Source organism: Genypterus blacodes, unplaced genomic scaffold (genome assembly GCF_046128005.1).
Source record: "Genypterus blacodes isolate CSIRO-AG114 ecotype Tasmania unplaced genomic scaffold, CSIRO-AGI_Gbla_v1 ptg000067l_1, whole genome shotgun sequence".
Taxonomy (NCBI): domain Eukaryota; kingdom Metazoa; phylum Chordata; class Actinopteri; order Ophidiiformes; family Ophidiidae; genus Genypterus; species Genypterus blacodes.
The window spans coordinates 12,558,085-12,581,054 of record NW_027466879.1 but is presented as its reverse complement, the minus strand read 5'-3'; the positions used below and the strand labels follow the sequence as shown (position 1 = coordinate 12,581,054).

Below are 22,970 nucleotides of genomic sequence, written 5' to 3'. Positions count from 1 at the left end.
GATTATTCCTGCCACAAACTCAATGGGAGGTAAAGTGTCATTTCCCAGTTCAACACTGAGGTCGCCGTTATCCGTCACAGCAATTTAAAACTGAGAAGCTGATTACCGATTAACTAACCTTGGCAATTTGGTCAAACTTTCCAAACAGCTCGTTGAGCATAATGACCAGCTCCTTGGGAGAGCAGTCGCTGGCCAGCCGGGTGAAGCCGACGATGTCAGCGTACAGAATGCTGAAAGACAGAAAGGTGAGAATTTAACACACACGGACACAAAAAACGTCTGCATTTAATTATCGTGTTAAAACAAATTCTCCCCTGCCCTCGAGCAAGGCACCTAATCCAGTGCTGCTGCTGCTTTTAATGACTGCGCTGGAGAGGTCGAAGGTCAAAGGCAAATGGCTAACTGCCTGTTCGTGAGACCGCCTCCCGTTAATCTCTAGAAACCTCCTGAAACTTGCGACCCTGTCAAACAGCTACAGGACGTGTCGCCTCATGTTTGGCACAGCGAGCGTGTAAATTACAGCATGATAGGAGATATTTAATTCCACATCCAGAGCCGTCAGCTGTGCAGGTGAAGGACGCAGACACCGAATGTGACCCGTTCCAACTAACTGATGATGGACAGGTGCTGGGCGAGACAGACTACACGGCTCATGATGATGACGGCTCTGACTGGGATAATTGTAGGTGTGGGCTCAGGATGCAGTCTGTTATTTGACGCCTCTACAGGGTTCAGCAGCAAACACGACTCTCAGCCTAGACCTGCAGACACCAAAAGTCAATGTTCTCAATCCAGAAGTGAAATCTACCTCAATAAACAGAAAAGCAGTCTCATTACTAACTCTAATTATTGTTCGGTGTGTTGTCAGCTCAGAGTAAACTGAGATGGAAAGTGGAGAAAGTCCTTGTAAAGCTGCAACTTTAACGATCTTCCACTTTAATTTGGTTACTGACCCTCAAAATCCCTGTTTGAATGAAGTCAGACACGATTATTCAGCTGCTGAGCCAAAGTCAAAGGTCACGTGAGCTGACCTGATATCTGTCAGTACTTGCCAAATTAGAAACACTCAAATGCAAGGAGCTCTAACAATGTCGGAGCTCTGAAATCACATTTAGTGATCTGCATGAATACACCAGCACAGGCAGCGATCTGTGTGAGCTCAATGAGTCACCATGAAACCAGGAAAAATAGAAATCCAACCCCCAGCTTAACAACACAACATTTAAAGTAATAATCCTTAGTTTTGGATTTTCTAGACATCCAACAGTAGTATGAGGGGATCACAGCAGGTTTAGAGAACGACAATTCCCATAATTCCACACGAAATTCAACTGTCGCAGCGAGGTTGATGTCACTCATTGACAAATCCCTGTAGAGCCTCCTCCTCCTCCCCCTCATCTTCTTCTGTAGCATTGTTTGTGGTATGCAAACTAGCAAGATAATGTACAAGCTTAAAGCCCCTACTGGCTTGGAGTGGCCATAGCAACGCTTAAGGTTCACCCACGATTTATGAAGAATTGTGTATAAAAAAAGAACAACAAAACAACAAAAAATCCATGAAAAATAACAATATCAATTTAGATTTATTTTCCCAACAAAATGTCAGTTAGTTAGTTTGAACTCCAGGTCCTGTGGTGTATTTAAGGCGGTATGCTGCTGTTACCTGACGTTCTCGTGCCTCTTGACGTACAGGCTGTGGAAGTTGTTGTCTTTGACCAGCCGCTGCTGCTCCTCCTTGTCTTTGCAGTCTTGTAGGCGCTCCATGATGGCCAGCTTCATCTTCATGGAGATGTAGACTGGCAGCACCGACTGCAGCAGGTTCTCCTGCAAACACGCCATCGCAGCGCAACTCGATTAGCTGTAATTCAGGCGATCAAGGAAGTCTATCTTGATCTAGGAAATGGCCCTTATTAGATTAGTGGACTTTCTGTAAGGTGAGGTGAGTGCTAAAGACAAGGAATGCACGAGTGAGCACACACACACACACACACACACACACACACACACACACACACACACACACACACACACACACACACACACACACACACACACACACACACACACACACACACACACACACACACACACACACACACACACACACACACACACAGCTTGCAGAGATGACCTTCAGACTTGTATTTAATTCATCACGAGTTATCTTTGTGTGTGTGAGCGTTTGTCAGAGAGGGCTCTGCTCTGTTGAACATCACATCCCAATTACTACTACAGGAATTCTTCATTTTTTGTTCATGAAATAATCGGTGATTGTTTTTGTACCTAATGAAATCAGAGGACAGCAGTAACATCAATCTGTGCCTGTACTGGCACATCACAGAGGTCCAGATTGTGAAGGAACCAACATGTTCTCAGACAGGCTCCCTTTGTCAAAGCACCGCTATCAAATTATGATGTAAATTATGATTCAAAACATCATAGCCACTTAACAGCAATCACAGTATTATTAGAAACTCCTCCAGCCCGTTATACTGGATAGGGGCTATACATTAAAAAGCAGCGTTCAAAGAGTTCAAAGGTCAATGAAGTTCTCAGGAAATCTCTTCAAGCAGTCATAGAATAAATCAGAAGCCACAGTAGAGATTGTTACAGCTAAAGAGAGAGAGTGAGAGGTTTTGACACCTCTGGCTGCGTCAGGCCTGCTCAAACTTACTCACTAAGTGCTGCTTAAATAAATTCAGGCGAGTGTTATGGAGAGAGAATGTGGATGTCACACAGCATGAGAGACGGCAGCTTTAGTGCTTTGAGTGTGAAAAATGGACATATCGCATTAAATGTAAGTAAAAACCTAGATGAATATCGTGAAATATATGCAGTCACACACATTTACAGTATAGTGGAAGGATTTGGAATCTTTTCAAAGGGGAGTTTTATGTCACAGAGCCTTCACACCCTGCCAGGAAACATTTTAGGGAGGAACAGGCACGCAGACTCATTTCTCATTGGTTCCCTACTTTCCCCCTCACTGTCCTCTTACGTCTCCGTCTCTTTGGCTGTCACCCTGCGGGCCAAAATTCCTTTTCCAGCCTCGATTCAAACACAACAGAGGGGTTTAAACGCTTGCATCATTCCTTACAGTCCTGCTAGGCAACGCGACAGGTTCCCTCGCGGAACTCGCATGTTTTATGCCACTTTACTAAGCAACGGTGGAAATACCACCAACCACGGAAGAGAAACTTTTCTTTTCTTTCAAGGACACTGAAGGAAACGCACATAGGCAAAAATGTGTGTGTAATTGAAAAAGCAACGCTGTCAAACCTAATTTGAGAAGAATTTGTTTGTAGGAATGAAGTTGACCTCCACGAGGGAGTCGACACGAGGCCAAAGTGACCTGAGGACTATTACAACCAAAAGGGTAAAAATGTTACCAAGAGCTCCTCTCATCATGTGTCTGTAATGTCTCTGTCCTTTCAAGTAATAAAGGAAATGTGTGTGTGTGTGTGTGTGTGTGTGTGTGTGTGTAGCTCTGGAGCCTTCTTGGGGGTGTTTGTCTGTTTTCTTATCTAATCAATCACATGTGATGGCAGACACACATTCTCTTGCGCGTCCTCATTTACATTTGTATTGACGGTTATATTTATGGTGGTCCTTTCCTCCCACCAGCTAAAGGTCATTTCGTCCACATTTTAATGAAAGAATCCAAAAATAGAGGGTTGAACTTTAGGACACAGACACACAGAAGCATCCTGAATGGTGGCTTATTTACCCAGGACCTTCAGCCGGCCCTGGAGACCCAGTGTAGCGTACCAACCTGTTGTCTCTTCTCTATCTCCAGCTTCATACGAATGCCCAGGCACCTCAGGGTGTCCTGGAACGTCTGCCGCAGGGTTTTCTCCATCAGGACCTTGTGGAAAGCTCCCACCACACTGCCGCACAGAAACACCACTGCATTGGAGAGCAGCTACGGAAAGACACAAGGGTGCAGGTGTTAGGAGCTCCAACGGCGTGCACACACACACTTACACACACAAGTCCAGAATGCACCAGTCAGACCTGGTTGATGAGGTACAGATGGGGCTGCTGGCTGAACACGGTGAGGCGCAGGGTGAGGACCATGATGTGAGACAGCGAGGAGATGACACTCAGCACCACGGCGTACCACAGCTGGAACGGCAGCATGGTGTACACGGTGAAGATGATGAAGAGGAAGAACGGCACCTGGAGAAGAGGAAGCGGACGCTGATTAGATCAAATGCCACGAAATGCCACATCAATTAAATGTTACTAATGGAAACCTCCGAGTAATCGGGGGATTTAACACTGTGGTCAAGTATCTCAGGTCACGAGCTTATAGAAAAAGTGTTGGAGCCTCATATCAGCAAAACACATTTTTATGCATAAGAAAAAACACTTTTGGCCATTTGTTTGAATACTGAGGTTATAGACTTTCTATTCTAATTTATTCTAGTGGGGGAAGTAAATGTGTGTGAGGCACATTGTCAGGCTTACCTTCATATCATTTATGTAAGAATACAGCATTGGAACGTCTAAAAACTTAAGAAACCGCATCAAGGCATTGGGGAAAGTTGGAACTTTTGTTACCTGATCCCAGGCGAGGATGAGGGGGCCGCTGAAGATGAAGGTGTAGCCCATGGTGAGGTGCGTGGCCCAGACCACTAAGCCCAGCAGGCGCCTCCATCTCTGCGAGAGCATGTCGGTACACACCAGCACGAACACGGCCAGGAACACGCACAGGCTGCCGCCCACCACGCTCACAAAGCCGCAGTGCTCCACTGCGCTCTGCGGCAAAACACACAGACACACTTATTACATTTACACTACATGTGGAGTGTGTTCTGTTTATGAACGCGTCTCCATCCTCCTTATGATAGATTGCAGTAGAGCAGTGAAGAAGATTTGACTCTTCGCCCCATGGAGCTGAACATCTGAGCTTCTCACTCACCTTTAAGATCTTTACACGCCTGAATAAATCGGGTTTACAATGACATAATGTAGGTTTGTTACCGATTGTCATTATGGTCCATAGACAACGTTTAAGAACCATTGATGCAGGGACAAGGATGCAATATTGGGATTCTCACACATAACTCCACACATGCTTGCTACCACACACACACACACACACACAGATTATGTAATACAGTAGGCAGAAACATCCCAAAGTAGACCTTCAATAACACCGGCTTAAAGACTACAACCACTGCCTTAAAAAGCATCAAATTGGATCAATGCCTTAACAAAACGCAAACATTCCTCACCACCATCATTTCCTGTCTGTATTGCACTGTGTTGCTCTTTTGGGGTTTAGTTTCCCTTCCTATTGTCCAAATAATGTATACCAATGTTCTTTCTTCCATCAGAAGTGAAAGTTTCTGCATTACAATGGAGAATTTCTACTCTCTCTCGATGACTTCTAGACATTCCAGGGAGCCAAACATGTCTTGATATTTGAAGTATTGAAGCTTGTGTGGGATTACAGAGGTTTATTCACATCTGTCTCATCGCGTCCTGCTCGCTCCAGGCCATTGTCTGCTTGATTGAGTTACAGTACAGTGAGAGGCAAGCGCTGTGCCTGTGTGTGCATGTGTGTCTGCCTGCATCTCTGCATGGGTGTGTGCATGTGCATACTGTGCACGTATGAGCTCGGGTGACTACATTGGTTGACATGGCGTGCACAAGTTTGCACACGTGCAGCGCAGTGTGTGGTTGCGCAAAACAGGCTCGGGTCTAAGAAAGAGACAGTGAGAGGGAAAAGGAGACAAAGGGTTAAATGAGCGTGCAAGAGTGAGACAGACGCACAGAGTGTGTGTTAACAGATCTCTGCTCAGAGAAGGCCATCACTGCATTGTATGTTGAGGTTTCTGGTAACCATGGCAGCACTACAAAAAAAAAGAAAAAGGCCTGCTCTCGACTCCCAACACTTTCTGGGCCGTACGTCACTGAGAGAGTCGACAGCAGCTTCTTCCCAGGCAGGAAGAGAACAATTACACCAAATGAACTGGATGTGAAATGATGTAGATAGAAGCTGCGACATCTCTTCATGTTCACTCATATGGAAGCTGCACAGTCACTGGTATTTCTACAGTCGGGACATGACGCGTTAGTGTCTGCTGCCGTCTCGCTCTCCCTACGTGGCCTTAATGAGACAAGTAGCTTTGTTAGTGTTTCCAGAAACATCTCTACATTTTCTGCTGCTTCATTGTCGCCATGCGCTGCAGGCACAGACGGCCTCGTTGTTTGCCAGGGATGTAAAGCGGTGATATGCAACTGCTGTAGTGTTGCCAGGGTGAATTCCTGAGAGCGTTCATGTACATACCAGCGTGATGTGATTTGCACAGTGCACCGTTGATCGTCTGCCCTTCCCTGTTGTCGCTCATGACATGGTACATAAAGCCTTTTTGTGTCCTTATGTCAGATGCAACATGTACGTACACGAATATGTACGTATTTGAGATCGGCTCCCGAGGCGATGTAACATAGACTTCACACACACACACACACACACACACACACACACACACACACACACACACACACACACACACACACACACACACACACACACACACACACACACACACACACACACACACACACACACACACACACACACACACACAGTACTTGGGGATTAAATATAGAGAACCCAAACAGCAGGCGGACTGATATCCTCTCTTGTGTCCAATCAGAGCTCGCAACTGCTGTTATCAAGTGGCACTAGGAACAATGAGCCGCGGCCAGTTTCCCCCGTCGTATCGCTCTTCATCGGGATCGGAGAGGAGTTCATGGTGACTTTCTGACACTGATAGCTGCCAAACACAAAGTCCTTCTTTAACTGAACTGCAGCGTTACACAAGCTCCATTATGCCAACATTTTCTCTCAACGCCCCTGTACCCCGGGCAACTGTGTGTGCGCGAGAGAAAGAGAAGGAGGGAAACGGCAGACATTATGACTTGATTTATAACATGACCAATGGCCGTGTTCCATTTAGTTGTGCCAGTCCTGGCTATTGTACCGGCTCAATAGCTTAGCTCACTGGCACTCGCAGCCAAATGTAACACAGCCATCATTAATGTCGTCAATCACACATGTGCTTCTCCTTCTCTTAGGCTTCACCAAGCAGATGTTTTTTACTTCTCAGGCGGACGGTGCATCCAGGGAGGAATGAGCTAATGAGTAATAGTTTAGGATTAATTAAAATGTAAACCACTTTTTAATGGCTGGAGATCAAAAACAAGGAGACAGATTTCAATTAATTATGTTGAGTGGAAGGGTCGCTGTAGTTCCACACTAACACACACAACATTTACATTTTTCAATGAACTTACGGTTAAATGGGCTGAGTGAATATGCAACTGACACACTTGAAATGACAGCTGGAGGCTTTTATTCTCCTGCACTGACTGTTGCCATCGGCCAAGCAGCGCCACTCGTCAATCACTGTGCGTGTTTTGATCAGAGGCTGACATGGACCCATCCCATTTGGACCCCAGGCTCGGTCAGATTCAAACACTATTTCTTTAAGACGCACACACTGGGCTCAGTTCGGGCCCCATGAGAGCAAGAGGAGTGATTGATGTGAGGGAACGACTCAACTTAAGAAATATGAGTTTGAAGAATCAAAAGGAAAATCTTGTTGTAATTTGTAAGAAGCTGCTGCAGTATGACAGGCGATTCACACTGAGCCAACGTTGGTTTGCTTCCCAATCCAGAATAATTGCCCTTCAAGACACTCAAGGTCGCACTGCAAACACAAAAAGTTCCCATAAATCAAAAGAATGAAAAAGATAAAAAATGTATTTCAAAAGTTAATAAGGAAACACATTTAAAAGGAGTATGCAGCCTTGGTGTTTCCAGTTTTCAAGTATGACTGATTAATTTTGACCTGTCATGTGCGTTCATGAAACAACGTCAAAGTTGCACATGTCCAGGAGTAAGAGAATGTTCCAGACTATGAACTATGCATCTGCATTTAAACAGAGTGCTTTCCTTTGTTTTGTTCGGTTAGTTTATTGTAATTCAGCCTGCAGCAACAGAAGCCGTCACGTCCACCAGATGAATGACATCACGCCAACAACAACAGCACGCCCCCCATCAGCGGAAGTCAAGGAATAACCACCTTTTCCTGTCAGAGCTGTCACGGATAGAATTCCTGGGATCATGAAAGATCAATCTGGGACTGCTACTTTCATGAGGTTAAGTTGATCTGTGTTGAGGATGAACACCACAAAATGGATGCCTCTTTTCTGGTGTGCAAAATGTAATGAGAGAACAACAGGGGTGCAGTGGTGGCCTGAGGCTTAGAGAAGAGAGTTTGAAACTCTAAGGCTTGTTAAGGTTGGTTGCCTTGAACGAGGTTACCCATCTTCAAACGTCAGGGTGTGCTGTGCGTCCAACAAATTCCCCACTTCTGTCCACCTTTGAAAGGCTGCACTGATACTCACTCTGGTCTGTGAGGAACTAGGGTGACTTCAAATCAATCAAATCAAAAAGACATGACCCCATCACTATTAGCAAACACCCTGAAAAACTGAAAGCTAATCCACTAATTCCATAAATAAACGTACATCAGAAAATATAGCCCATTTCACAACACGTTTTTTCTGAAATCTGAACACAAGAGGACTCACCAGTTGAAGGGCAAAGAAGAGGATGAGGAGGATCACACAGGAGAGCATAGAGAGGCACAGCAGGAGCACCAGGGGCTGGTACTGGCTGATGCAGGAGAATTTGCGGTAGAGGGCCTCATTTTTCAGCTCCTGGTCGTTCAACAGGTACTTCCCCTTGGCCGGCATGGCTAACACTTCTCACAGAGCCATAGTCACATGTGAAACAGGTGCCCAAGAAAGGACTGCTGTGTGTGTGTGTGTGTGTGTGTGTGTGTGTGTGTGTGTGTGTGTGTGTGTGTGTGTGCGCGTGTGTTTATCTTTAGACCAGAAGTTCAGAGAAAGACTACAGTTCTAAATCTGTGAGGGGCCCCGTTGCGAGCTCATGACGCTCAAGTGAAGCTTGTGTTTTTCTCTCTGCAGGACATCTTGATTGTTGTCGTTGCCTTCTTGTGTTGTCTGACTGGCACAGACAGGCTGAATCACTTTATCCTTTGCCAGCTACTGCGTTGCTTCGGTCATCGGATATCCCAAAAAGGATTCAGGACCTGACGGAGGGTGAGGTCACCAGCTCCACCCGATAGAGGCAGCACACCTGGGGGAGAGAGAGAAAAAGAGAGACAGGGAGAGACAGAGAGAGAGAAAATGGTGTCAAAGTTCATGGAAGGAGGGTCAAGTACACTATGAAACTTAAACTCTCTCTCACACACACACACACACACACACACACTCTTTTTTTTAAATACAAAAATAACAACACAGCACCATGCTCAAATCAAGTTCAGGTCCAAAAGCTTTCCCTTTAAATAAACTGCCTAATCAACTGAATAGCGGCTCAGACATTCCATGTATCAATTGCCGGCACACGCAAACCAAATACAGCCATTAGACAGATTTCATGCCGCAGAAGTTTAGAGTCACAGTGAAAAAGCACCCAAATGAGTCACCACCACAGTAATGCCTCACTCAGGGAAAACACTAATGCGGTGGAACGTGGTTATGTGGAGCATTTTTCCCACAACAGCACATTAAGTCCTGTGCTGTGTTTTATGAATGAAGACCCGTATGTTTACTCCACGCCCTGACCAAGGCCCAATGAACTCAATATCAGGCTCATATTTGCTATCTGAAGCCATCATCATCTCTTGATCATCTCATCTCAACACGCTATCCTAACTATATCTACAAAAAACAAACTGTAGAACCAGAGAAGAACCATTAAGCTCTTTCCTCGGTGAAAGACTGTGATGTATGTACACCAATCTGAGGGAAGATGGCAGCCAGGCTCTGTCAAAACACACACACACACACACGGAGAGAATATAGACCATCCTTATCTCTTCAAACAATTACAGCGCTTTGGCCAGAAGGCAAGACAACTCAATAATCACACACACAACCCCACGTCACCACAGTCTAAGCAGAAGGGGGTGGGGGTTGATGTAAGGGCTGCGTCATGATGATGAATAAAAGCGGATACTGTAGCCTGATCCTGAGACTGAAGAGAAAGAAATGTCAAATCATATCTAACATCTCTCCCTCTGATCTAAACTCTACTGTTGTGTTTTTATGTCCAGTTACAGCTGATGATAGCTCTCATTTGTTGATTTTGTAGAGGGGAGGAGACTAGGGCATGAAGCACAATGGAAACGACGTGAACTTCGCACTGCTGTCAATAGAAACCAAATTTATTCCAGTTGCTAATATTGCTGGTGGCTCCGTCTATCTGTCCCCTCATAGCAACTGTGACAGATGCTACAGGCCATAAAAAGAGGCAATAGAGGACACACACTCACACCTGTTGCACTGTGTGTAAATAGAGAGTGAGCCCCTATGCGCCACACTTCTTATGATAGAATGCATTGCCAGTTTTATTATAATTTATTGTTATTTTGCTCCACACACATTTTCAAGTACAAACGAAAACATGGATGGACACTTCTAGAGATCTACTTGGTAAACGGAGCTTCTTTCTTCCTTGCAATTGCTGGACTAGGAACAGACGCAGGAAGTCAGATTTCACACACACGTCGATGAACTTTGGGTCACACCATGGAGGGGAAACTCGTAGCTTCGCCATGTTGCGAAGGCGGGTTGTTGATTCTACATGGTATCTCCAGTCCAGTGAAAGGTGTCGTGACAGAGCTTGCGGAACAGTCTATCTCTGAAATTCCCACGTTCAACAGTTAATTCCATTTGTATGACTGGAGTGTGTGATTCCCGTCTGCATTGCATCACAGCGGTCGTCAGCGATTCCGCCCCCCCCCGTGGGGAAAGTATGCGCGGCGACTGACCTGCTGGTAGTTTACGGCCACTTTTAACTGTCCCTTTCATTGCTCATGCTGGACAGAACAGCACCCAGCCGGTTGTCCCCGGCCTCAGATAATAACACCACCTACGTCTAAGGGCAGTAAAGGCCAGTGGATGAGCAGTGAGGTAAAAACAAAGCACATAAACACAGAGAGAGGGGAGAGGGGGGTCTTGTCCTCCTCTCACATCAATAGGAACCAGCTGGTCTATGAGAAGGGGACCTCTTGGTAGAAGTATACCGGGTATTTACAATGGGGGGATGATTTACTCCATAAGACCATACCTACTAAATGCCAAAGCTGTATCTCAGACAGGTCTTAAACCTGGGAACTACTGTGTGCAGTAATGATTCAGATGTGTATCCTGCCATTACTGTAAATGTCAACAGAGCACAAAGAAATGTGTGAACGCTATATAGTGTTTATGAGCACAACCACGGGAATGTTAAGATAAAAAAGACAAAAAAAACCCCACAAAATAAATCTATTTTACAGAATTTAGGGAGTATTCAAAGTAGGTACATGAAGTAGTTAAAGGCAAACCAAAGGAGACAATGAGGGTCTGGCAGGCAACAACAGAGCCTTTATCATCTACAGACCTCAGGGGAGCCTCTTCTAATCGCTGGACCACAGCTCGGTTCTTCTCCTTATCTGCTCATCTTCCTGGCCACTTTAGAGGAAACTATGCAAATGCTGTACAAAAACACCAGTAATGGCTCTCATGCTTCTCATTCCTGTCAATACAACAACACAGGCAAGAGTGGAGCTTGAACGCACTCTGAAATTGAGGATGGACAACCCAGGGAGGCCAGATCAGAGAGGGCATCTCATCCCTGGACAACCTGTAGGCAGTGCAAGAACTCTCTAAATTGATCATAACAAACAGGCACAATTAGGAAAATATTCCAATATAATACTATGGTATGGAAATTTGATTGACATTTTGATAGGTTTGGAAAAAAGACAACATATTAGGATTTTTATTCCGAATTTTTAAAAATTGATCCACGTACCTACAATTTATTTATTTTTTAGATTCAGCCTCTAAATGTAAATGTAAATAAAATGTAAATGGCACAGTACATTTGTGCAATCATAAAGTAGTAAGTGTACATTGTGTTACTAGTAAAAAGTCCAAACCAGAAGTAGGTTGTATCAATATTGTGGGATATGACTATTGGTTTGGTTTTGACAGCCCGAACAATCACGACCCCATCAGGCCATTGGGCTCTGCGGTTGTGCCATCTCACATGCGGGAGAGTAGACAGGCGTGTGACGCTTCAGCGGAGCAGAGTTGCTCAGTGAGCCGGCGATGAATGGCTGAAACTGTGCCGCATTGTCTGCCAGCTCTTTCTCCATGAAAGCCGGGCGATTGAGGGAATCATAGCAGCCTTGCAAACTGGCATCGCAGAGGCCTGGAATGGCAAACGCACAAAACACGCTGACGTCATTGCAACACTTGCCGCTGAGATGAAAGCCTGTGCCGCCGCTTAGTGTCAGAGCGAAGAGGAGATGAGGCAGGGAGGAAAAGCGACTGGAAGCGTGTGTTTTTGCAGTGTAGAGTAATAAAGTACAGGACAAGTAACTTTTTTATGAATATTTTCTTGTTGCCACTCCTAAAAAAGTCAATTGTGTCCCTTCTGAATACCGCAGGAGTCTGAATGTCTCATATAGCAAATGTCAAAGTGTTGAGTGTCATCATAATACTTACAACCCATTACTTGCAACTAACCTAAATAAGGAAGGTGAGTCAACAATGAGACAAAACACATCAAATATAAAAGTACATGAACGCCACCCGAGCAAACAGTAGCAATGAGACAAGGTCTATATATGATGCATACATCAGACAGCACAACATAAATACAGTGACCTTGTGTATAGAACTGCTGCTGATTGTAAAAAGCTGCTTATACAATCATCAGAGAGACGGTGTTCTCTGAATGTGGTGGCAGATTGCTTTCAATGTAAGACCAGCAGAATCTGTGTGATGTTATGATGTCGATAAAGGGAAAGAAAAAAACACATGTAGCCTAGCGACCTGGGTTCTGTGGCTAATGTGCCTTGACTGAAGACGTTTTGGTCAGCCATTTTACCCACAAGGTAATAGTGCGGGAGGAACCTTGGAATAAATTAGATCTATGAATTTAAACAATGTCTACTTGTATATCAACAAAGATGGGGAAGTCCCTCAGTCGAGATTGAAAACGTTCTGGTCTAATGCGGCACAGACGGATTGAGAATAAACCAATCTTATCTTCTCCTGCAAGCTATTGAAACCAATCAAACATTCATAGGCATTGTCCATCTGCTCAAGATCTTCCCCAAACCTACACACCATTCAGAGCGTTTTCATGGAGAGCAAATAGGCCGATCTCTATTCTGAGCAAAGTCATTCCGCCTTTACAGCTGCCTTTGTGCTGCCCTACAATAAGGCTGGCCAAGAGCAAGACAAAGACTCCAAGGCTGTAAAGAAAAACAAAGAAAGGAACATTTTCTCGCCCAGACTGCACAAGAAGCTCTGCTGGTTCCAAATTCACAACTCCAGGCTCCCAGGGATCAGCTGTGGCTCTGGCTTGAGTCGGAGAAGGATTCACGTCTAACGGGAAAAAAATGACGTAGCTCATGTCTCCTCCTCCCCTAAATACAGTAAGCTTACAATAAGGGGTAAACACACACACATGCATCTCTCCTTCCTCGCATTAATCTACACTGAGAAGACGAGACAGAAGCTTTCCAGACTTGTTTCCTTTTTAATGTCATGTTTACTACGATGTTTTACTACGACGTTGGAAATTCCAGACTTACACACGTCATTACTTTTTATTATGCATTCAGCCCCCATGCCGCTGACTGTACTGATAGTTTATGTAAACAAAATGTGTAGTTTTGCGTGTGTATACTGTGTGACAGAGCTGAAGTGTTTACCTTGATGTATAAACGTTACAAATAGATGCATGACATAAAATACTTGTCTTAATGTGTTTAGATCCCCACACACACAATGACATCAGCAGCACAATGACATCAGCAGCTGTCAGTGGCATTAACACTAAATACGGGCAGATATACCAAATAAATATAGAGCGTAAATGTTCCAAAGGTTGATTTTTTTGATCCTGGACCTGACATACTTTATGTTGTAGCCTGGTAAGAAAAAAAAACAGTTAGGTTCAGAAAAGGTTACCGAGGCAATCTGCCAGGCCCTTGCCCATGGCCAGACCCTTTCCATAAACAGATGACTGATGTATGTACAGCAATGCACCAGGCAGATTAGATTAGGCCTACTGTGTTTCCCCATCTCCCCTCCTCTCCTCCCAGTATTGTCTACTGGTATTGAATTAGCCCCATCCACCAGAAGGAGCTGCTGAAACTTAACAATATTAACAGGATGCTATCTCGGCGCTGATTTCGGGCTGAAATGCCATTGCTTATAATAAATGCAGGAAGTTCAAGAAAGTGCGGCGCGTGCTCGGAAGCGGCCGGTCAAGTGTTTCACATTTACTTCCACAAACGGGAGCGGTTGCGCTGTCGCAAGTGAAGCCATCAGTTCTGCTGATTGACACAAACAGCGATCCAAAGAGGGGTTTATTGATTTAAAGATGCATAGAATTTAGATCTAAACATATCCATCATGGGAAAAATCCAATAAAGCGATAGCAGTGATTGAATTAGTCTGAGCCATTTCCTTCTCATGTGATGTTTGGACTGAAAACACCTGTGCACACTCACTCTAATGTTAAGTATCTGATTTGGTTGTATTCCTAAAATAGATGTCCTACACTTAACACGTGAACTAAAGGTCCTTTTGAGACAAATTCTAACCCGAGCTTCGACAAAAATCTTTTCTCAGAGCTGCTGGTACAATCCGAGACCATTGTTTCCAGTAAACGTCCCATTTTCCCGTCCCACGTTCCCATTTCTGCTCTCATAACTGGACCTGCTCCATCCTGCCACTGTGGAGCGGCGGGGGCCCCTTGTGTATGTATGCCCGACCTCTTCCACCGCCACCGCCGCCGCCACCAGTGGCAATAAGAACACCATAATTATCCCTCAGCATGCCAGCCGGGCCTACCACAGGCAACGAGAAACCACACCATCTGCAGCTCGTACTCTCGGGAGCCGTTCGCGCAGCTAAACAAAAAAACCTGACGCGGACGTCACGCCGAGACAGAAACCGGCGGCGGCAATCGGAGCAGCCCGGTGATGGTTGACTTCCAGAAAGCCAATGGCTGCTGACGAGGCCATCTGGTGCGTGTTTTCATCGATTCACAGACATAACTAGTGTCGTTTTAACTATTTGTGGTGATTAATGCTGTCAGACGGCACGTTGTGAGGGGCAGCACGTGCTCGGGTTGCATTCTATAATCAAGCAACATCGCGTGCCAGCCTGTGGCGCTTATTAGAGGCTCTTTGAAGCTTAAGTATTCCCAAGAGGTCCCCCCTGCCTTGCATGAGAGGGAAACATATTCGGTATTCGGCATAGTCGGCCCTCCTCATTAAACACTCTCTCTATTATCTTTGGGAAGCACGGACAATGGGGAGACCACGCCAGGAATGGGCCGGACCGACAGAGCGTTCGGCGTAGGAAAATCCCTGTAGTGCTGCAATGGTTTGACCTGTGCATAATTATTCTTCTGCTATGTGCGTGTGTGTGTGTTATCTCCACCACGCCCATACAGCATGTGCTATCCGTCCACGCTCGATCTGCCTCCCACGGCTACGATCGGTGCGAGAGGCAATGACCAACAACGATACATTGGCCTTTAAAAATGCAATAAATAATATGTCAATGGGTTAAATTCTACCAGGTAGGAACGCTGTATACCTGCGTGTGTGGGAAGTGTGTACGTGTGTTTCACCTGGCACCAGCAACCGGCTTCCACTGTAATTTGCGAGCGGTAGAAATAGCCTCTGTATTATCTGGTAAATGTTTGCGGAACAGGGTGAGGTCCCTTGTTCCACATCAAAAACAAATTAAGGTTAATGCGGCGCTGAAAGCAGTGATTTAGTGCAGCACAACGGCAACGGAGTTACATAACAACACTCCACCATATCGCCAGATAAATGGAAGGGAACCAATCAGGAGGCACATAACTGGATCAGGTATGTGCAGCAAGTAAGACAGCAACACACATTTTTTGCTGATGATCTAGCACTACCTATTACAGATACAGGGGCGAGTCTGTGCTAAACTGTAGAACACACAGCATGCAGACAAATAGGATAAACAATTCCCACAAAGCTTTTACGGAGCACAAAAGAGCAAATATCATGTGGACTAATCTACTGTGATTTTCAGATACGGCGGTGCGTTTGAGGGGATTTAAAGTTCCTCCTCCTCTGTCATAGTTTAACTCGATCAAAGCATGCCGCCTGTGTGTGCGTGTGTGTTGCGGAACGTCGTTTTTGGAACTTTCTGGTCAATTTCAACAGCGAAAGGATCGTTTATAAAATGTTCCTGTATCACATTGAAGATTGATTTCTCTCTCCTCAATCTGCTGCAAAATCAGACCCTTCACTAGTAGCTCGCTTATAATACATGACTGAAATCCGACCTTGGACGGTAAACAGCACAAACAATTAAAGAACACGGACATTCGTAGCAGTGAGAGAAGAACACGTTAGACTAGCTGTTACGATTGGATTGGAACACAAGCTTCCCTGTCGGATGAATTAGCATATCTGGTGTAACGTTTGCCGTGAATGTGCTCTCGTATCTCATCTTCCTGTCTGTTCCCTGCAGAGAACATCAACAAAACATAAAACTCGTGAAGCGGCGGCCAAACAGTTTAGGGGATTTCATTCATCACTGGCAGTTACACGGACTTGTGACACAAATGAAACCGTTTCATGAAATATAGATAAATAAATGTATGAGAGGACAAAATGAACCCAAAAAGGGCTTCAGTCCTGTGTGTGTGTGTGTGTGTGTGTGTGTGTGTGTGTGTGTGTGTGTGTGTGTGTGTGTGTGTGTGTGTGTGTGTGTGTGTGTGTGTGTGTGTGTGTGTGTGTGTGTGTGTAGAGTGAGGAGCAGCAGTGAACATCTGCCCGGACATCAGCCCAAATGCTGATGACCAAAAACTCAAACACACCCTGTACATACAAACACACACACACAGCCCCAATCCAACAAGAGCCAAAGAACACTGGTCCTGGCGATGACTAAGGGACTGTGCAGGGCGGGGCAGCAGGGCGTAGCGTAACATATTCCCCGTACATCATAACCCTTGAGCAAAGCACTTTAACATCCAACGGCACATAAACTCAAAATAGGGCAAAAGTATACGACGTATTTTCGACAAAGCTCTGAATGTGAGTAAGAGGAGGAAGAGCCGTGCTGACTGCATGTGCTATAAGTGCAGTATGGCTCGGCAGCGCTCTGCAAAGTCTTCAATTACAGCTCTACGGCAGCAGGGAGGTCAGACGGTGGGAGTGACGCACACGCAGCACACAGGGATCTCATTACCTCAAATGCCTCCTGAGAGCTAAGGATGACTGGAGTGGATGGAGACGGAGGATTTAACTAATAGCATCCCTGTCTCCCCACTGAGCGTCTTCATTAGCTCTGCCTATGAGACACACTCCTCCTATTTTGTGTCTCTTTCTACTACAAATTCTTCCTCTCCTATACATCTGCGTCACCTCTCTCAAAGGAGACCTTGTGCGTGGCTGTGGGGCTACGGCAACACATTTACTCAAAGCTGCCCCCTTATGTTTTGCAAAAACGTGCCAAGGAATGTGCTCCAAAATGTGTCTCTGCTGAACAGCTTCGCACTTTGGAATGTCTGGAGGCGGCGGCGGCGGCGGCGACGCTTCCCAGGGTTCCTGCGGCTGAGTGGGAAGATGCAGTATTTGAGCCGAGCTAGGTAACGGCGAGGTTACTCCCACTGAGCATCTGTCTGCCGCAGGAGTCCTCCGAGCAGCTGGAACCGTGACTGAGCTTCACAGCAGCCCCGCCCCGATGCCAGAATACCTGACTCACAGCCTCGCACAGGTTTAAGAGCCGGAACTGCTGGCCACAGAGAAGTGCGATTAATCGATCGCACTCGACTGATCGACCCGACCAGGTGACAAATGGAAAGTTGTATTGGACACTTGAACCCAGATGACTCTTGACAATATTGGATCCATATGAAATTGGCTGAATTATGATGAGTTTGTATAGTATGGACAAGAAAGTACAAATATCTGCAGAGACAATAATCAAAATCATAATCGAACAGCCTGACTGACGAGCGATCTCCTTAATGCTTCTTAATGGTTACTTGCCACAAGATGCCACAAACATTGCATCCTATCCTATAAAGTGCAGAATCTAACCAACTATGTAAATCTAAAATAATTTATTGATAAAAGCTGCTTCATTCAGTGAATCCAGCAACCTTTCAGATCTTCACTTCCCACCTTGTATCGAGTAAGAGCTCACTGTCACACACACACACACACACACACACACACACACACACACACACACACACACACACACACACACACACACACACACACACACACACACACACACACACACACACACACACACACACGGCAAAGAGAACACGATGTTCAGCAACACACAAACAAACAAAACAAACCAAAGTGGAAGTGATAATCTGTATGGAGTAACTCATCAATCATCATTCTTTTGAGTGTAAAGGAGCCAGCAGCAGGAAGACGAAGACGATTTTATTTGTATTTTTTGACAGTTGCTTCCCTCCCACTTGTTTTGTACTCCTCACCTCTCCACTTCCTCCTTCTCTCCAAACGACTGCGTTCTCATTCTAGCGTCAGGCGAGCAAGTGGGTTTCTGCAGTGGCGCGGCAAGCTCTTGAGGCAAGGCCAAACTTACCCTGTGACACGAGGCGACCGCACGCCGCTTCACTTCCTTGGCAACCGTGACTCATTTCCCTAACAACAGCCCAAGGACAGCTACACGTGGACAACAAAAAAGGAAGCGCCAGCCGCTGATGATGATGCTGTAACGAAAGCAACCACTGATTTCTTTCTTTGTGAAGTTGCGTCAGGGCAGACAATGATCGGGTTAGGATCAATAAGCAGAGACGGACGGGAGATCTGTTATTGATTTGTAAGCACGTCATGGTTTCTGGTTGTGAGGCTTAACGGCTGTAAATACGGTTACACAATGTAAACCCTCTTCTTCTTTAATGACAAACAGCTTTGATCAGGAACACTCCATTTTGTTTGTTCACCCAAAGTCTGTACAGGATAAATCTACAGCGGCTTAACTGATGGGTCAAACTGGGTGACCAGCGGTGTCCCGTGTGACAGAATCCCAAAAGACGCAGTGAAAGGATGCTCTGTGTGTGTGTGTGTGTGTGTGTGCGCGTGCGTGCGTGCGTGCGTGCGTGTCACCAGCAGCAGAAACTGGATCCCCACCGGAGGGGAAGTCAGCAGGTCGGCAGAGTTCGCCCTGTTGGTGAAACGAGGGATGAAGCATTTCACTGTAATTCGCAGACAGATGAAGAAGGAAACGTGTCACGTAAACAACTTATGGCCTCGTGATTGAGAGCGTTGTACAATTACTGCAACGCTGGCATGATTGCAGTCACCATCTCACGCTATTTGGCTGAATGGTTGGAAACATGAACCAATAATGAGCAAATCGTCATGGAAAAGTCCTTTCTGCTATCATCGTGTATTTGAATGAAAGATTATCTCTCTTAAGATTTAATTTCTGGCTAAATTAATACTGGTATTGTTGATTTAGAAGACTTTCACTTTAGATTAGATTCACACACACACACACACACACACACACACACACACACACACACACACACACACACACACACACACACACACACACACACACACACACACACACACACACACACACACACACACACACACACACACACACACACACACACACCTTTGCGAGATCCCTGACCCGATCCCTGCTAAACACTCATTAACTAACCCCGGCACAATGAGTGACTTGTTCCCGCTCCGAGTCGCCCCGGTGGCCCGCAAACGCCGTCCGCCAAAGGAAAGTAATTAGATGTTACAGCAGGAGAGAGAAGCCGCTGATAAACACCGGGTTCACTCAGCTTTTAATGTGACATAAGACTTGCCAAAAACCCACCTGAAAGTCTTCAAGCAAAACAACAAAACAGACTAATGGAGGCAAAGTTCCTCCCTGGGCTGGAGTCAAAACTCCTGCCAGCCTCACAAATCCTGTTTTTTTTTCCATTTGGCACTCACATCTCCCTAATGTCTTCCACAGGTAAGTTGTTTTGCGGTTCGACGGCGAAGCTCCGCGCGCTCCCGTTTCTATGGCACTTCTCCGGATGAGGCGCACTCGCACGCGTTACATAATGTCCTTGAACCGCAGCGCGCAAGAGAAAAGGCTGAAATTAAAATTGGGAAATTGAGAGAGAGAGAGAGAGAGAGAGGGAGAGAGAGAGAGGGAGAAAGCAAGACACCCACACATCTGCAGCATCCACACTCCAACGCTCGGAAGCAGCAGCAGGTTCACGCTGGCTGCAGGGTGTTTCGACGTCACGATGGAGCAGAAGTGTGAGACCAAAGGTCACTTGCATACTGTGTGTACTGTATATATAGATATACGCGTTTGTGCTGTTATACGGTATACAGGAAACAATCTCACGTCAAAGCATCTGAGGCTTATTATGCGGGGTTTAGCAGTGTAAATATGCGTACAAGTGCATCTTTGTGGCGATAAATAAATGATTAACCGCATCTCCGCTTACACTAGAAAACATTCTATCACCCGCCTGCCAGAACGCACGTTGCGGTGAGTGTTTTCACGGAGGGGCCCGTGGGCGGCGAAGGTGCCCAGGAAATGGAACAATTAAATAGATGATAAGGTGAAGAGGCATTTCTGTAATGGTGGGCTGAAGCACTCAAAAGTGTCACTTCAGAGTGGAGATGATCCTCTCCAGCGCCTGTTCGGGCTCCCTCCAGAGCGTCCACTGAGCCCAGTGCATTAGCAGGCTGCAGCCACCGGTTTGGATGAAGCCAACCGGGCGTAAGAGAAAATAAATACCTATGTTAATTTTGCAACAGGATGCCGCAGCGGCAAACGTTTTAGCTTCTGGGAGTGTGTTTGCTCTCTCAGCCCCTCGTAGATCAGGAGTTTCTCTCTTCTCTTTCTTTTTTTCAACCCTGCGTTTTGACACAACTGTTGCTGAAAATAAATGTCGCTGTGGAGCCCGACGACGGGGCTTTCCTGGGTCAAATAGAACAGGAACTTACGAGGCCCCGAGCCTCTTAGAAAACAGGAACTAACTGAAGGAATAAAAGTACCTTAATCATGCTCCGTGTTCGCATCTGATACCGCATAGAAGGAAGCAAGACAAACTCGACCGAACCACATTAGAAAGTGACGACTTGGGTGGAGCTGTGTGTGTGTGTGTGTGTGTGTGTGTGTGTGTGTGTGTGTGGGGGGGGGGGGGGGGGAGAGGGGAACAACAGTGAGCTCGTTGCTGTGTGTCGTTCTCTGTTGTGTGGCTACAATGAAGGAGGGAATGTTGAAAAAGAGATGTGCAGAAGTAGAAAAGGACACAGAAGGCAAAACCCCCGTCTCCATAGTAGCAAGGACCCGCTGAGTGATTTTCCTGTTTAATTCTCTGCTTTTGACGTCGACTCAATTTAACACTGGAACAATCAAAGTAAAAGCAAGTGTCAGGGTAATTCTGGTGCCACCTGCTCTCTAAGTTCATTTTTTCTCTTTCCTCAAAATAATCAGAGATCGAGACGATGGTAAAGTCAATAATGGGCTGTTTGTGCTCGATGTCACTGTAAAACAACACCTACCAAGACCCCATAAACCACAAGAACTCCTCCATCTCTCACTCGGTTATTCCCCCATTTTCAGCAGTAACTGGAAACCCTGTTCAGTATCCGTGTTAAGCTCCAAACGGGAAGAACACGGCTAACACGGCTCCTCTGCATGGATCATTAAAAGAAGAAGCTGGATTTTAAACACGGTGACCGCATCTTTCCTTCTCCCGTCTGCACGGTGATCACTCTCCGTATCATTGCCTGCTGAGAACCCAACTACTTTCTGGCGCCGTATGATGACATCAAATCCATTTGCCAAGGAGAAATCAGGCAACTGGCAACCGCAGTGCCACTATCAGACCCACTGCTGCCATAATTGAACGGCTTCTTTCCTGGATTACATCCAACCTGCCAACCACGTTTCACTCAAACCAGATACTTTTTGGAGAGATCCTTCTAACAAACAAACTCGACTAAGACATAACCGCTTTGTAGGAGGCCACTACGGGTAAAACCCCACATGAACGCGAGTCTTCCAGATGTCATCAGGGCTCAGATCTCACACATCGCCGCACTGACAGACAATTTCATCAGTAGGTGATGAGAGTGGGTGTGAGGAGGGAAGACGACAGACGACACGCGGCCTGAAGATTATCATCATACTTAAAATCAGGACAGCCAGCAGCCTGGAGCGTGTTACCTGGGCGCCGGGCCACCTGGGCGCCGGGCCACGTGGCTGAAGACAGAAGCACCCTCTTGTACCCGACTGTCAACGGGTGTCACCATCTCTCCATAAAGCGCCCTGATTACACGCTGCTGTCAGAAGCACGTCTACCTCTCATGACTGCTGATTTCATTTCACACACGGTGCCTTTTAAAACACACAAAAAGTGTGTATTCAACTGAGAGCCACATGGTCCATTGCACAGAAAACTAAGAGTAGTTTAAGTAGTTTAGAATAAGTAAATGCATGTATTTATAATGGATAGTAAAACATTTAGGTTAGCAGCATTAGGGACTGCACTTTCACTACGGTCCCTAACTAAAACATCTGCTATCTCTTTTGGGCGAAACACGCTGCAGTTTGGAGCGACAGACTTCCTCATAAGCCCACAAGGGGGAGCTGTAGGAATATCGTAATTACCCTCGTACAGCTCAGGGAGAAGACCGCTATCACGATTTGTGCTGAAATTGCGGTTTCTTACAATTTTAGTTATCACGATTTTAAGAATTTCATACTTTACATTCTGTAAGTTACACGAGCTACTATCCGAGCGTATCGGAGCCTTGGCGTTTTGTGCCCGT

General features: G+C 45.8%; 1 protein-coding gene across 6 annotated transcripts in view; it reads right to left on the bottom strand.

Annotated features, from left to right (window-relative positions):
- The window catches only part of adcy7 (adenylate cyclase 7), a 38,793-nt gene that overhangs the window by 11,459 nt on the left and 4,364 nt on the right, over positions 1–22,970 (bottom strand). For 3 of the 6 annotated variants that reach the window (XM_076155476.1, XM_076155481.1, XM_076155482.1), the window contains exons 2-7: positions 8,614–9,184; positions 4,564–4,761; positions 4,015–4,179; positions 3,773–3,922; positions 1,664–1,824; positions 119–230 (exon numbers count right to left, since the gene is read on the bottom strand). In XM_076155476.1, coding sequence (XP_076011591.1) covers positions 119–230; positions 1,664–1,824; positions 3,773–3,922; positions 4,015–4,179; positions 4,564–4,761; positions 8,614–8,778 — 951 coding nt within the window. In that variant the 5' untranslated portion in view covers positions 8,779–9,184. Of the gene's footprint in view, positions 1–118; positions 231–1,663; positions 1,825–3,772; positions 3,923–4,014; positions 4,180–4,563; positions 4,762–8,613; positions 9,185–18,637; positions 18,726–21,188; positions 21,324–22,970 lie in introns of those variants that run through there. The other 3 variants (XM_076155477.1, XM_076155479.1, XM_076155480.1) reach the window with 3 other exon arrangements.